This window comes from Platichthys flesus, chromosome 2, assembly GCF_949316205.1.
Source record: "Platichthys flesus chromosome 2, fPlaFle2.1, whole genome shotgun sequence".
Lineage (NCBI taxonomy): Eukaryota > Metazoa > Chordata > Actinopteri > Pleuronectiformes > Pleuronectidae > Platichthys > Platichthys flesus.
In genome coordinates, this window is record NC_084946.1 from 7,761,029 (window position 1) to 7,775,473 (window position 14,445).

The window sequence follows — 14,445 nt, forward strand, 5'->3', positions numbered from 1 at the left end:
TGGACTCTTTCCCCCTCACAACTAAAACACAGACACGACTGACTGGACATAAAAGATGATTCCATATTCAAATCTGGAGAAGCAAATTAGATCGATCTAAGACTTGTGGGCTAAAACTATATTTGTTTTTATTAATATTGTGTTTGTGTAATATTTGTACTGTTTTATTTCTATATTTATATTTGGTAATTTTTTCTTGATTAAGTTTGTATGTCACTGCATATTAGAAGGTTTAAATCAAAAGTCTCATTCTAATTTAATATAATAATAAATAATATCAAAATGCACCACAGAGCGCCACAGGAAGTAATTCCTGCATGTGGCCATCCAACTATACAACTCTCCCTCTGGGTATCAGACACTCTGAGTCAATAGACTAGACTCATCCCAGCAATATGTGCTATCCATGCTTACAATAAATACTCAAAGTACAGAACGCACACAATGTATATATTTCATATTCTATTTAATTTTTATTTGATTTTATATGTTCTTTTAACTCTTGATACGCTTATATTTCTACTCTTGCATGGAGCTTCTGTAACATACACAATTTTATCCCTGGGATCAATAAAGTATTTCTGATTCTGATTCTAATAGTCAATTGGAAATTCAAAGTTACCACTAGAGGACAGTATAAGCCTCAGGTGATTCACCTTTCCTCCACTCTCTGTTGGAGCTGGCAGGTGGTGTTTGTTATCTACCATATGTCTGCTGATATTTAAATATTAAAATGTTTGATATTTGAATTAGGTAACATTGTATAGCATTACACTTAAAATACAAAACACACGGAAAAACACATACAGCAACAAAACATAGCATCCTAAACCTAACTTAGCCCAACTCTGATCAAACTCAACTTATTTATAACTTTGTTTCAACTTATTTAAAAATTTGTTTCAGGGTTGTTTACAAAGAACACTGAATGTTGGACTATTTGATAAAGATTTGTACCCTAGAAACTTTGAATATTTCCATCTGATGGAATGACGCAGCAAAAACAAACTCTTAATAACTTGTATATTATTTTACCCCACACAATCACCAAATGCGTTGCTTTAATAAAATGGAGGAACTTATATGTACTAGATCTGTATGTATATATATATATATATATATATAAACATTTGCTGGCAAAAAATGTAAGTAACTCCTGATGATAATGGGGGAAGCAGTGTGTGTGTGTGTGTGTGTGTGTGTGTGGGTGTGTGTGTGTGTGTGTGTATGTGAGTGTGTGTGTGTGTGTGTATGTGTGTGTTTTTTATGTTTGTGTCCTGTACTCATACCTTTGTGAGAACCATTTTAATTATAGACCCTACAGCGTAAGGACATTTTTGGAAGGTGAGGACATTTTGACTGGTCCACTCTTTTAATTGGGCTGTTTGAGGGTATATGACTTGGTTTTAAGGTTAGAATTAGGTTAAGGTTAGGGTCTATTTAAGGTCAAGATCAAGGGTTTGGGAATTAGTTTGGATGGTTAGGGGTTAGGGGCAGAAGAATGCATTATGTCAATGAATGTCCTCACAACTATAGAGAGACATGCATTAGTGTTTGTGTGTGTGTGTGTGTGTGTGTGTGTGAGAGAGAGAGAGTGTGTGTGTGTGTGGGGGGGGGGTGAGAGAGAGAGAGTGTGTGTGTGTGTGTGTGTGTGTGTGTGTGTGTGTGTGTGTGTGTGCGTGTGTGTGAGAGAGAGAGTGTGTGTGTTTGTGTGGGGGGGTGTGTGTTTGTGAGAGAAAAAAAGAGAGAGCCCTCCTGGGTATGTCCTGTAGCACTGCATGGCAGAGATAAGACCAACGCCTACCAAGAAGCCTGTTTCTTGGGAACCAGAAAATTGTCCCCAAAGTCAACTGGTGACACACAATACTGTCTGTCCCACACAACCTCCAAACTGTCCAACAACACACTCCAGTGTCAGATCAAACTGCTTCTGTCGAGATACTGTCAACGGAATAGGCATGTTGTGTGTGTGTCTGTCAATGCATGTGCGTACATAGGCTTATGTGAGTGAATATGGCACGACCACGGATGTGCTGCAATGTCCTCTGGGTCTGTGTGTACGTTTGTGCTGCTGCATGACAGCGAACGGCGGGGCCGGCAATTCCTGACTTCTTTCTTTCATCTTGATATGCTCTTATCAGAGCAGAGCAGAGCGGCAGCAGCCACATCCCTGCCCAGCTGTCCGCACCGCTACAGAGAACTCATATCACTCCGGCACTCATAATATTAGTTTCACTCACATTGCTGCACGGCATGTGCACATCAGTATCATGCTTTTTCATTTTTAATATTTTTGTCTCCACTGCAAAACTGTGCATGGAGACACTTACATACAACTGAGAGAAAACGGAATAAACCCTTGTGCGTAATAGGTAAATTAGCTCCACTGCTTTCAAAATACTCAATTTCCATAAAACTTGGTGGAGGGGTGAGACATGGCCCAAGGAAGAACTCAATAAATTCCGGTGAAGAAAAAAAATAGAGCCCCCCCCCCCCCCCCCCCCCCCCCCCCCAAAAAAAACACAAAACTTAAAGATCTAGTAAATTTATATGAGGTTTCGGAAGGGGAATATTGGGCCTTGATGGAGGTATGCACTCTGCTTGGTGACAGTCTAGTTCCACAAATTTTTCCTGATCTTGTCATGGCAAGCTGGAACATACCCAGCATTCACTTGGTGACAGGCAGGCTTCATCCTGCACAGGTGTAATTTACCAATCGCTTTCTTGTGTCACCTCTTTAAATCTTAAGTCTTATTAAGGCGGAAATGCAGAATTGTCGGAAATGCAGAATTGTCTGAACTGTCTGTGACCTTTCTGACCTTAACTGTATACAGCATTAAACAGTTTGTTTCTGTTGGCAGAAAACAGGAATTTTATACCGACTGTAAACAGAGGGACAGGTTTAGATAAACGGCGCACTCTAATATAGTGCGGATAACTGAATAACGTATTCGTTGATTTGCATCTGGCCTAACTGATGCCGTTTATCGGCCCCCATCCCCACCTAGTTGGGATACCATTTCAATTTAACTGCTGCTTACTCTGCAAAAAGAGTCCCAACTTTTTCCCCCTGATTTCCCTGAAAACTGTTAATGGAGAAAGACAGAGGAAAGTTGGGGAACTGCTTTGAATAGCAAATGACGGGGACAGTGTTGGGCTTGTGCGCAGCCAGGCCGTATCCGGACCATATCTCTACCACATGATTGCAGCCCTTCTCTCAATTTGCATTACTGTGCTCCAGTATAACTTGGCTGGACCACAAAGAAATTGAGTCTTTGTATTTTATATTTGCTTTGTTCAAATGTCCGTCAAACTCTTTTCCATGAGGGCTCGGCCTTATCAGGGGCAGTATGCACATTTCATCAACAGGCAAAAAGCATCTGTCATCCTGCCATGCTGCCTAGATTTGCTGTGTGACATCCATTATATTGTAAATAATAAACCTGTAAATATATAGATATACATGAAATAAGCTCATTCTGTTCATTTCTGTCCACCAGCTCCACCTAACTGTCTGATAATAGCCTTGGTTTGGTGCTAATGAGCTTTTTCTATGTGGCGGACCTCTCTTTGACGAAATCATCAGAGATACCAACATGTTATCAACACCACACTGCAGTACACACTGCTATAAAGGAGGAGCAAGTGAAATCAAGATTTAAATCCGACTCCTTCACCTTGAAAAAACCTTCACTGAGACCTTTATTTGTGGTATTTACAAATGGATCACACGGTTAGGCATCGTTTTGAAGACGGGGATGTAAATATTTTTCAACTTTTCTCTCTCTCTGGACCGAAGAGGTGTGTCTGTCAGAAAAAAGTTGTCCCCAACCCCTCCCACCAACTGTCTCTTAGCCCTAAACTTTGCTGGAGGCTGGAGAAGTTGTTCTTCTGGCGTCCGCCTACACTGAGGTAGAGATAGAAACGCTGTGCCGCCATCCACCTGCAGGCTGCGTTCATTAAATTCTGCTAACCACCTCGATCACCTGGACACCAACCAAGGTAGGTGACCCCTTACGCCATTTGGCTCCTGCTGGTCTCAGCATTAAACAGTGGACAACACGCATCTGGCAAAACAATATCTGGTTTATGCAAACACAGTTGTGCATTTGAGCCATATACAGGAGGCTTTAATATCACCTTAGGCCATTTATTGTTTGATTAACTGACGTGTAGGGAGATGAGGAGAAATGAATTGGATTTTGGGGTGATGGAAATTCTGTTTCATTCACGATGAATAGGACACCTCACTTAAACTTCGATAGAGCATTGACAATTTTATTATTTTCTATTATTTGATAATCTTTTTTTCTTGAAAATAATTCCATCTGTCTTTGTCAAAGAGTGATTAATTAAATTTGGACAGAGGACTATTATGGTTTGGGATGTCTTGGATTTTATTCAAATTAAATATACTATCCTCTTATAAGTGAAATCATAACTGTATGTATGTCTATGTATTAATATAAATAAATGTATTATTTGCAGCTTGGACGGCAATTAACTTTAAATGAATAACAAATGTTTCTTTGCGATGCTTGTGTCTGAGAATTAGTTTGAAAATGATTCCATCTCAATCTTAATATGATAAATATTAATAATGATAAGAATCCATTTAATTTCACAGTGCTTTTCCGGAAACCCAAGGACACCTTACAATATATCACTTATAAACACATGGGGAATTAAAGTTCTTGTTTTAATTTCTCAGTTTCTCAGCACCGTATTCTTTGTACACATCAGCACAACATGCTGCACTGCTTTGCTGCTGTGTTTTACATCGCTCTTATTTCCTATTTAACAGATTTCTATTAATCAGATGAGATTAGTTTCACGTTGTATCTGGATATATTTAGAATTACTATAATGCTGTCTATCAGATTTTCTCACACGTTATCAGACACAATGAGTCGCTTCTCTTTCCTCCAAAGATATGGAATGATAGTGGCCTTGTTGGCTATTGAAGTTCCCATTAAACTCTTCAACCACAATGAGATAATATAATCTCTATTACACCTATTAGGTATTTTATAAAGGCAAATGTGCTTATTATGTTTTCTTCTTTTGCCCTGTCAGATCAAATACATTACACTGAATAATGAAAACTGGTGTGACAATTATGTGTGACAGAGGTTCTGGTAACACTTTCACTTTATTTGCCAGGACCTTTATTTTTTTTAATTTTGTAGAGTGTTGCTGTTTGTCCACCCGGCCCCCGAGGGCTTATGAATATATCTATCTGTTGCATCTTGACACATCTATCGCAGAAAGGCCCCTCAGTTACGGTCTGGTCATTGGTTGCATCAAAGCAGCATTTATAGCTCTGTTTATTTTTAGTTTTTTTTACTTTCGGCCACAGTCAAATGAGGATCCTAGAAAAGGAAGTTTGAAGAAACCTGCAGTCAAGAGATCTCCTCCTTGATAACCTCAAGTTGCACAGGTTGTTTTGAAGTGAACAGAGTCTGCTTCAATCAAAGTTACTGTAAATCACAAGGTTATGTCTTACTGTGGCCTTTTGCTGACACGACTCTTTTGCAACGTGACATAAACATCTAAATGATAAATGATTAAAAAATGCATTTGACAGAAACAGGTGCAGTTGGTTTCTCACATCCGCCCCATGTTCTCTCCCTGTCAGTATGGAGGATTCTTCAGAGCAGTCCCACTGGGTGTCTCCAGCTCTGCTGAGCTCGGAGGCTCTCGTTGGTTTCTCCTCCGAGCCCGGACTCCTGCCTCCAGTGGAAGAGAATGAGTCCTTTTTCTCAAGCCACGACTCGGACTACAGTGGCCTTTCCTCTTTCTTCTCCAATCCAAGCCACAGCCGGGCAGCATCCACCTACAAACACAGCTCAGGTCAGTGCCCCACTCGACGTCACCCTACGAATCCCCCCCCCCCCCAAATTCACCCTGTAATTCATGACCCTGTTGATCTTTTCAAAGTTCGACCGGTGTTCAGCTCTCCGAGCCTCCTCAGCAACTTCCAGCTCCTGGACGTGCCTGCCACCCACTCCCTGAGCTCACCCTACAACCCTCCAGCCTCCACCTGGAGCGGCGGCCCTCTCACCAAGACCCCGCTGCACTCACACACCCCGACCTCCCTCTACACCCCCGGACTCAACCCCTCCTTCATCCCCTCCAGAGATGGATACTCCTCTCCGGGCAGAGAGAACAGGGAGAGCCCCAGGCTTCAGGAGGCCCTAAAGATCGAGCGCTTGAGCCCGCTGGGGGGGTCAGGTTCCAGCAGCAGCTTTCTGAACCTGACCTCTGCCAATGGGAGTGTATACACACCGTCATCCCACTCCCACCCACACATGCTGAGCCCCTACAGCTCGTACATGACTGGGCCGCAGGAGTACAGTTCTGCGGCTCTGTACTCCAGCCCCGGGGCCTGGATCAACCCCTCGTTCTCCCCAAAACTCCGCAACAAGATGAGGATATCCACTCCAGGTGAGGACGCACTGGGACATGACATCTCACCACAAGGTTTTGGAACCTTCAGTTACATCTTGACCTGAAAATGTTTCTAAATTTAATATTTTTATACATTTTTAAATATTTTCATATATATGAATGAGTATCCACCATGAGGATTTTTATCAAATGTAATTATTATGCATGCTTGTTTCTGAACAGAGGCCAGAGAGTGTGTGAACTGTGGAGCCACAGCTACCCCGCTGTGGCGTCGGGATGGTACAGGCCACTACCTGTGCAATGCCTGTGGATTGTATCATAAGATGAATGGACAAAACAGACCTCTGATCCGGCCCAAGAAAAGACTGGTATGATCATTGAGGGTTACTGATTGGCTCCCTAATAACAATTAAATCCGCAATTTGTTATTGTCAGATCAATGTACATATTCAGATTATTTCCTCTTTTTGTTTCAGATTGTCAGTAAGCGCGCAGGCACAATGTGTGCAAACTGCCACACAAGCACAACAACTCTGTGGAGACGCAACGCCAATGGAGAGCCTGTGTGTAACGCCTGTGGACTCTACTTCAAACTGCACAATGTGAGTCAGCCGGTCATTTAATATTCACACCCATAGTCTTTTACAAAGAAATCCAGAGACCATATTTTGTACATGAAAATATACATTTGAATTTTTTCCCCCAGATCAATCGGCCCCTCACCATGAAGAAAGACGGCATTCAAACACGGAACAGAAAAGTCTCCAACAAGAACAAGAAGAGCAAGAAGATGGCCATGTTGGATCAGTACTCTGAGATGACCCAGCCGTCTTCTCTGGACGACAACGGCGGGCACTATTCCCTCGGCCCCGGGACTATGCTGACCTACAGCCACGCACAGCATCTCATTCAAGCACCCTCTCCTCTGCACCCATCTGCCTCCCTACCCTACACACACCACCTCAACACTGGCATGATGCCCACACTGGTGTGAAACAACAAAACCGGCACCGTCGTACATTCAGGAATCAGTACACTCGCCTGGTACTTTTTAGTGTGGTATTGTTCATTTGTGTTTCTAGGCTGGATTTGCCTTGTAAATGGAGTTTTATGTATATTTTCACTGTATTTTATTAGACGACAACATTTTGTAGTTATGATCAGTCACATTCTCTCAGCTGTAAATACATTTACAAATCGGATCCGACAGCCACGTTTGTGTCTCTTTTATTATTCATAATGTGAAATTAGTTCTTTAGTTTCGGGATTTGATGGGTCTGTTTGGTCTTTTTTTATGATTGATATTACCATATTGAGCTCTTTGCGGAGAAAATAATAAAACATGTGACTCACTCTGCTTGGGTTATGAAGGCTTTTGTTTTGATAGTCATTTGAATTTTCACTTCATTGGTAAAGACCACAGTTAAAGTCTAATGTGTGGTGTTATTGTCCTCCGCTGCTCAGGTATAATAGTCTCTTTGTGCAGGTCAGAGCTCCACTTTGAAAGTGAGATTGTACGTAGCGGGTATGCAAATCTTCCTTTCCACTGAATAGAGAAATACTTAACTTAAGCGTAACACTTAAACCTGGTTGTATTTTTAGATAAGAGCCGCCAGTGGGTGAACGAGTGGGCTCAAAGTTCCACTGCACACACAAGGTCATGTTTGAATTTGTTATTACTCATCAGTGTATGCATGATCACGAGGGGAAAGCAGTGGTTTCACGCTTGAAACGTCTGAGGCCAAGTGGACATTGTCTTGTGCAACAACATTCTAGGAGAGTTTAGATTCATACTGAGTTGAACAGAGTTTATATCCTTGTTCTGATTGAAAGTATTCTGACTCTTTACTCGTGCAGAAATGCCACAATGTCAAAAAAAAAATACATGCCAATTAGGGTAAAAGTCCTGCATTTAAAGTCTCACTAAAGTGTTTATAATGCATAAAACATATTAGGCACTATTTATTGTTGTAACGTGACAAATTGTGGGTAATTTTAAACACTTAACATGATCTTAGGTAGTTTAATCAGTAAGGATGCATCATTTTTGTCTGCTGGTAAAAAGATAATTTCAGCTGGAAAGTAAAATAGCAATTTTTTTTTCATTTAGTCCAATAATCCCATATAGAATAAATTTAAATAAAAAATATTAGACATATAAAGAAGGAGAAAATGCTTTATCAAGTAGATTTTAGTGATGTTGAGCTTCTGTTATCGTGCTACATCCACAGTATCACAATCCGTGAACTTGATATAACTGTTTCTTATTGAGCGATCTTCATCTCAGGTTAGATTTGACCTTTTGGGGAAAACTCCTTTGACAGAAATTGCAGCAACAGACAACTGAAATCTTAACGAAGAATCAGATCACACAAATCATCCGCAAGTAGCTGTTTTTTCAGCCTTTTATTTAAAAGCCATGCAGTAAACCCAGCCCTGAGATGTGTACAGTACAGTGTGTGCAGTGTACGTTTTATGTTGAGCAGCAGCAGCAGAAGGGCATGGGTAACTCACTCAGGACTGTGGAGGGACTGATAAGTTATCACTGAGGCCACAGACGCCCAACCATCCACCTGCTGCTGGCACCGCTGCTCTCACACTCCCTGTCAGTTAGTCAAAGAGGGGCGCAGTGTGCACTGTAGGTATTCAGACAGGAGCTATGATGAAGGCCAACAAATGGTTACTGTGCAATTTAGGTGGACCAGTGTGGCTCTACATTTGTTTGTGGGAAAAAGAAAAGTGTTTACTCATAGTTTCAAAAATCGGTCTGAATGAATCCACTATGGTTTCATAATCTGTGGGCACACAGAACACTTCACTTGAGACAAATCTGTTAATTATCAGTGTGTGTGTGTGTGTGTGTGTGTGTGTGTGTGTGTGTGTGTGTGTGTGTGTGTGTGTGTGTGTGTGATTGTATAGCTTATTTGTACACGCTTCAGTGCAGGTGTCAGGGAGAAATCACACGTTTATGCATTTTGGTTTCAGCTTTACGAGCACCACCCTGTGAACACCGGGGCACAACACCCACTCAACACTGAGTGAGAAAAACACACACACACACACACACACACACGCACACACACACACACACACACACACACACACACACCTGAGTGTATTGGTGTTAAACAACTCTAATTTCCTTTTAGTTTCTCTTCTTTAATTTTATTACCAGTCAACTATTCAAATACCTCCTGATTTCCTCAGGACCTTCCTGATGCTGACATGTGATGTGTGACCTGTGTGAACTAACATAGTTAGAACAGTTAAGAAAGGTCATGAAAGGTCTCAATTCAATATTAGTTGGCAAGTGAGTCCATAATTTATCCTCTTCCTTAACTGTCTCTATCTGCTGTTTATCTGGTGCAGCTGCCAGCTCTGCTCTGGGGAAATGGCAACAAATGACAAGGATAGATTAGAGACCACAGGCCCGCTCCTGTTCTCTAACACGGCCGTCCGTTAGTGGCCTTCTGTCTCTAACTCCCTGCTTGCCTCTGCTCACATTTAGCCTGTTCTGGGCTTAGTTGTAGCAGAATAATTTACAACAGAGAAGCTAGCTCTTTTTAATCGTTGTCACTTACTCCTGTTTGGATTGGGAGACATTTTAAACAACCAGAACCAGATGAATTTCTCACTGACAGACGTACATCTACATCACACTGTTACATCAACGGTGAGAAACAATAGAGCTATGTGCATAGACCATAGCATGAGGAATGTAATATGGAATTTTCTGGTTCACAAGCGCCCTCAGATGGCCACAACACAACACTGCAGCTCCTGTTTTTCCTCAACTGACATGACTGTTAAGGATGTAAAAGCCTGGGCTCTTCCGTAAACAGTAAACACACTGTGTGTTTACTGTTTACAGTTTGCACTACAACATCTACACAGAACATTACTGATAGAATGTTGCACCTTTACTTTTCAGACTTTGACAGTTTCCACAATAGCATACATATATGTAAGTCATAATGTTTATGAGTTTTTCTGCATTCCATGCAATAACAATGTGTTGAAGCATAATGTATTTAAAGTACAGTCTGTGTATTTTCAACTATTCTAGATATACTCATGTTTTATTGATTCATTTATGGGTGTGGTGAGTATCTTTTTAACATTTTGACCAAGAAAAGATTCTGTTTCCAACAGTTATGATAATGCAGTAAATCTCCAGGATTCACAACATGCCTGTATTCATTTACTGTAAATCAGTTTCCTCTGAGCTTGAAAAATACTAACAATTTGGGCTCATAATGTACTTTTACTCCAGACTGATGATGAAGCTGAACTATTGTGCTTTAACAACTTAAATAAATCAGATGATTCCACGATGGTTCAGTTTTGGAGCCGGAACATATAACATTTACTCTATATAATAAATACTAAATTCTAACACAAACATATGACATTGCTATAAGTCCTAAGACAAATAGCATACACAACTAAAGTTTGGTGGTTTCAAGCAACTTATTGTTGATGCATGGGTGTTTTCTCATTGCTTCCAGTCGATAAAAGAAAAAAAACAGAAGAAATACACAAGAAAAACATAAATATATTTATTTATTTTTTCTAAGCATGCCTTTAACTCCAGTACGGCCAACAAAAGGAGCTGAGCATTACACAGTGAAAAGGAAATATAACCTACATATTCTGTCAGTTTAAGGGTATTAAAAATTGGTCCTTGGATAACACACAAAGAAAAACATAAAAAAGAAGCAGTCTCATCAGTCCAGCTCTACGGTTTCCCACTGATTCTTAGCTTATCGGGTTCATTTAAAGCACTTCCAGTCTGGAGTTTTCGGCCTGTCACAGGCAAACATCTCTGCTCTGATTTCAAAACAATAAAAGACACAGGACAAAGCGGGTGGGAAGCGGAGCAGCTCACCAAGCTACATGTTATAGATACTCCCACAAACTGCTTCAGCCAATCCACATTCTGTCAGTGCACGAGCAGACTGGGCTTTTTGTAAACATTTACTATTTAGTTGTATTTCCGTTGGCGTAGCGTAACACAGGGTGTGGTAAACGAGATGCAGCCATTTCATTGTCTCTTAGCGATGAGCATCGCAATCAGAACTCCTGTTAACACCCCCACTCCAACTAGCAGCCATCTCTTCACCGTGTCATGATATCGCCTCGCTCCTGCACCCGCGTCTTGTCCGAAAATCTCAGCAAAGCAGTCCTGCAATGAAAAGGAAATTTGATTTAGGCAGAAAAACCACAGGTGGGAGAGGAATTTTGTTATAAGGTAATATATAGGTTTCTATCTATCCACATTAAAGGAATACGTCACCAAAATTATAAAGTTGAGGTCAAACTATTTTGCAAAAAAAATTGTGGAATATTTCCCTTTTTTCTCGTAAATAATGATAAGCTGAACATATTACATTGTTACAAATTGAAAATTTAAACAAGTTTAAAATTAAAACCAACAATATTTTTTATTTTTTTGTTACGGAACCAAATTAGAAAGTGACAATACAAAAACTAAACTTTGCATTTTTTTTATTCTTAAAAATTCTGGATACAACGCTTAGAAGTTGTAAGACAATGTTTTACAAAGCATGAGAATACAAATCAAAGGCAGAACATTTTTCAAATAAAAATCACTTTGAATAACATGTGACTGCTGTGAATCCAAACCGACTGCAGCTGCTGTCTTCTATTAGAGCCAAGCTACAAATTGTCAGAGCAACCTTTAAAAATCTACGTAGAGAGAATTTGATACACCCCAACCGTTCGAGGCAGATGGCCGTCCACACCGAGCCTGGTTCTGATAGAAATATTAATAAAATTGAATGAATTCTCAAAAAAGGAGTTTAAGCAGTTTGGTGGCACCAAAGCACAGGAACTACAGTGGGTGGCTACGGCAAAATACTAACCCTGAAAGCCTATCCTCTGCTGATTGTGTGTGAAACTCATGTGGGATCATGTTTATGTAAAGTATAAGGAAGCCAGACTTTGCTGTCGCACTAATAACTAATCCTCACTGTAACTGAATGATTGTAATTAATAACTAAAACGCTGAGTTTCAGAATGATATGGACAACGATTGTATAGTGTGAGTCACATTATGGCCTGACCCCAATCTGCTTCTTATTGGTACTGGATCACCACAGTCATTAATGAGGCTGCATGTTGGGTCTGTCCCCTGGAGACTCACCCAGCCTCCTTGGCTCTGGATCCACGGACTGATGTGCTCATCCAGGTACATGGTCATCCAGTCTGCGATGCGGGAGACCAGCTCGCTCATATTCTTCTCCACGCATTCCACACACAGCACACCCCCAAAAGAAAACAGGCCCACTACACGTCCCCAGTTGACTCCGTCCTTGAACACCTCATCCATCACACTCTTGAAGCTGTGGTAGGCTGTGTCAGGGGTGATGTCGAGCTGCAAGGAAACCTCACTGAACGCTTGCCTGAAGAGCAGCTCAAACTCGTCAGCAGAGTCCCGGAGAGCTGCCTTCACGGCCTCCACTCCACCACCCGGGCTGACGGATGGCGTCCCCTGCTCACCACACCTGTCCCTGCAGTTGACCAGCAAGCCGTTACTGGCGGCTGAGGTGGCCCTGTCTCCCTCAGTCCTCCCGCCAGCATCCTCTGGCCTCAGTAGAGAGGTCGGGTAGTTCCTCTGAGACAGCCTGTAGCTGATAAAGAACTCCACCAGCTCCCTGTTGCTGTACGACATTATGTCCACAGTGTGAAGCTCCCACACACAGCCAGCCTAGTCAGACCCCATGCTTTCTCCTGCCATTCCTCTCACCTCTGTCGCCTGCCACATCAGAGCTTCTTCACCTCGCAGCAGCCGTCTGGGAGCAGCCAGGGGGGAGAGAAGGTTACTTTAGTTCATGTCAGGAGACGTGATGCAAATTGTGCTGCAGTAAACATCCTCTGGTTCCCATTCATTTCTATCTGATATGAAATTCTACCCGGACAGTTGCTAGTGATGTGCTAGTCATCTGATCTGCATATTGTAAACATTATAATTGATGGGATTGTATTTTAGTGCAAACACATGTTCTGCATTAGCACACAATGATAAGGAGTAAATCTGAAAATAAAAGTAATGCACTCTTGGTGTCCCCAGTGTGATTCAGGTATCTGTCCATAGACTGATCTACAGACATGGATGGAAACTACAGGATGACTCGGTTTGATCAGAAAATCGGATCCAAACCCTGGGACAAATATTTCACAACAAACGTGAGCTCACAACCAACAGCTGACTTGCAGGGTTGGCATAGTGAAATCAAATAGCTGATCATTAGATCGCTCCGATCTGCGTCAAACCAAATATGTGCGTTTACATGGCAACCTCTCCTCGCTGACAGCTGCAGGTCGCGTACATACAGCCAGGTTTAGCTTCCGCTGCTAACTAGCTGTTTACAAACAGTCCACAGGGATCGCACCGAAAACCCGCTAGCTGCTTCCATGACTGTGCTCGATGGCTGACATTTGTACTTACTGCTGCTCAGGGCTGGTTCTCGGGGTGGCTGCAGCTATGGAGTCAGTAAACGCTGGATGGGAGCCTGCAGACACAATATGGACATTATTGCAGCTGCAGACTGAGCGCTGATGCACGCTGGCGGTTGGCCAATTCTGCTAGTGTACCAGCCAGAAGTTCCGCCCTCCCGCTGCTGCTGCACCAATCGGCGTCCGAGGCAAACAGGAAGACAGGGGGCCCGTGGAGTGACATCAGAACGGTGAAGAAGCAGGGACACTGCTTTATTTGTGTAACACTGACCAATGAGAATGGAGTGACTGCAAACCTGCTGTCATCATTTTAGCTTTTGAAACTAAACGGTGTGGCTCGTCTTTGCTACTGTTGTTGCACTGTTTGTTAATAAAGCTTTCCCCCCCTTTTTGTATATGACCATTGATGAATTACAAACAGTACCTGACTTCTGGTTCCAACAATCCAATTGACAAGTGTAATTTTCTAATAATAATAATAATAATAATGTAATCTACCTCCAGCAGTGCTTTGTAAACATTTGAAAAAAATGTGAACATAAAGAGTAATCCTAC

At 41.8% G+C, this 14,445-nt stretch overlaps 2 protein-coding genes across 2 annotated transcripts; one reads left to right on the plus strand and one right to left on the minus strand.

Moving 5' to 3' along the window:
* Positions 1–3,764: 3,764 nt before the first annotated feature.
* Positions 3,765–7,768, plus strand: gata1a (GATA binding protein 1a). The gene is made up of 6 exons (XM_062395864.1): positions 3,765–4,002; positions 5,639–5,853; positions 5,941–6,447; positions 6,634–6,779; positions 6,888–7,013; positions 7,118–7,768. The coding sequence occupies exons 2-6, from the start codon at positions 5,640–5,642 to the stop codon at positions 7,403–7,405; spliced, it is 1,281 nt and encodes a 426-aa protein (XP_062251848.1). The 5' UTR covers positions 3,765–4,002; position 5,639; the 3' UTR covers positions 7,406–7,768.
* A 3,180-nt stretch (positions 7,769–10,948) lies between these two features.
* LOC133960974 (bcl-2-like protein 1) lies at positions 10,949–14,039 on the minus strand. The gene is made up of 3 exons (XM_062395880.1): positions 13,883–14,039; positions 12,578–13,226; positions 10,949–11,596 (listed from the first exon to the last, which is right to left on the minus strand). Exons 2-3 carry the CDS (start codon positions 13,103–13,105, stop codon positions 11,456–11,458), a joined length of 669 nt encoding a protein of 222 aa, XP_062251864.1. The 5' UTR covers positions 13,106–13,226; positions 13,883–14,039; the 3' UTR covers positions 10,949–11,455.
* Positions 14,040–14,445: the final 406 nt, after the last annotated feature.